This window comes from Scomber japonicus, chromosome 21 (assembly GCF_027409825.1).
Source record: "Scomber japonicus isolate fScoJap1 chromosome 21, fScoJap1.pri, whole genome shotgun sequence".
NCBI lineage: Eukaryota > Metazoa > Chordata > Actinopteri > Scombriformes > Scombridae > Scomber > Scomber japonicus.
Window position 1 is genome coordinate 12,884,860 of NC_070598.1, and position 2,217 is coordinate 12,887,076.

Here is a 2,217-nt window from a genome sequence, read left to right on the forward strand (position 1 = left end):
CTTTTAGCAGATGAAAGTGAAAACAGCCTGTTGATTAGAATCTTAAAACTAGGAAATGTTGTATTATTTTCATAATTATATGACAAAGAGGTCAAGCGGTTGAAGAAAGTTTGGTAGAATTTAACTGTCGGCCTACACAGGGAAATTATTAATTTATCCGGATGTGATTGTACTCCACTATACAATCCAGTAGATGGCAGTATGAGCACGAGTAAGTCTTGGTAAGTGCACAATTTCTGTTATAGGGAAACTGTGGATGGATATCAATAGTGAAGCAGGGAATTTGGGGTAATTTGGGGGTTAAATATGTATTTAAACTACCAAAAGTCAACATAAAAGAAAAGGCATTTCTTGTCTGCGATTTGGAAAAACATCATATCATCAATGCAACTCTGCAGCAGAACTTCTTGTCAACCTGTGACAACATAAGCTTGGTCGATTATCTAAAGTCAGCTGAATCTTTGGCGTAAGGGGAGCTGACAAAGTAGTGGCAAAAGAACAAAAAATGACAAGCACACAACTGTGAACTGTGAGTTTTGACTTGGGCTGACTGAAACATTAGTGTCTGTCGCTCCAATGACTAAATGCTACATTAAAGTGGAACTTTTTCTCTATACAGGCAGTAGTGAAAGTCACACGACTAAATCATTGAAGCAGCTGATTTTATGATCACATGGCTTTTCTAAAAACGCGGTTATAAAGAGCCTCGATCACACTCACAGAGAGAGATAGGGCGCACGCGGTATTGTTTGTCATCGTTTAAATGCCATTAATTAAAACCTTAACCTGGTTGGGTGGAGTGTGAGAGGGGGAGATGGTGTCTCTGTCCCAATAGGCGAATCCCTTTTAATAACCCGCCTCGAGATAATGATGTAAAAAGACTCAGGCGTCTTGTGCGTAACGAGGATCATCCGGTGAAGGTGAATCAAACACACACAGAGGGAGAGAGAGAGGGAGAGAGAGTGAGAGAGAGCGAGAGAGAGAGAGAGAGAGAGAGAGAGCGAGAGAGAGAGAGAGAGAGAGCAGCACTTATTACACGAATCTCCTCATCGTCTCCACACCTCAGCTGACAAGTCAAGCAAGCCTGCAACTTCACCGCTGACACAGAACAAAACTCGTAAAGGACAAACAGAGGAAGAAACTCACAGAGACGTGTTAAGAGTTTCCAGAAGCGACCGCAGCTTGCCACAACGCCAATCCCACAAGGCTATGGACAGGAGGATGAACTTGAACGGCGGCTCTGCGGACATTTTTCACAAAACTCTCAGCGCCGTGTCCACTAAAAAAATGGATGCTTTCAGATCGTCGGCCGGCATTGAACTACCAGCCAGAGACCGTCAGTCACCGATCAGCTGCTTTGACCAGAACGACCCAGACCCGATTCAGCCGGGAGGACTCGCGGGAGGTAGAGGGGGTCCACTGGGTCTGCCGACCGGATCTTTGTGTGTGAATTTCGGTGAGAGTGCCAACAGGACCTCGGCGGCTGAGAGCAGCGGAGGAGAGCAGAGCCCCGACGATGACAGTGACGGCAGGTGTGAGATGGTCCTTCTGACCGACGGGCGGACGGTGAGCGCAGGGAAAGCGGAAGGAGGTAAGAAAACCAAAGAGCAGAAAATACTGAGGCTAAACATCAATGCCAGAGAAAGACGACGGATGCACGATCTGAACGACGCACTGGATGAGCTCAGGGGGGTCATCCCCTATGCCCACAGCCCCTCAGTACGGAAACTCTCCAAAATTGCCACTTTGCTGCTCGCCAAAAACTACATCCTCATGCAGGCACAGGCACTGGAGGAGATGAGGAGGCTAGTGGCGTATCTCAACCAGGGCCAAGCCATCTCTGCTGCTTCAATACCGGCCACCACTGCCCTCGCAAATCCCGGCTTGGGTGCGTACGAGCAGCCGCCTGGATATCCTTTCCCCACCGGGGTGGCTGGTTCCTCCTGCCCTGATAAATGTGCCCTATTCAACAACGCCACCTCCAGCCTCTGCAAACAGTGCACTGACAAGCCTTAACTGCGCCTGACACGGAGAGAAGCACATGCGAGAACAGACACCACTTTTGAGAACACTTTTGGGGAGGAGAACCTGTGAGACTGTTGTTGAAGTCAGTAGGCTTAGAGACAAAGAAGTAATGCCGATGAATACTTTTATAATATTTACTAAATGCATTCAAAACGCGCTTTTTTGTTCAAACAATACTTGATTGTGTACATA

General features: G+C 47.3%; 1 protein-coding gene across 1 annotated transcript; it reads left to right on the plus strand.

Annotated features, from left to right (window-relative positions):
- Nucleotides 1-1,209: 1,209 nt before the first annotated feature.
- Nucleotides 1,210-2,016, plus strand: bhlhe22 (basic helix-loop-helix family, member e22). Its single transcript, XM_053342549.1, has one exon. The coding sequence runs from the start codon at nucleotides 1,210-1,212 to the stop codon at nucleotides 2,014-2,016; it is 807 nt and encodes a 268-aa protein (XP_053198524.1).
- The last annotated feature ends 201 nt before the right edge of the window (nucleotides 2,017-2,217 follow it).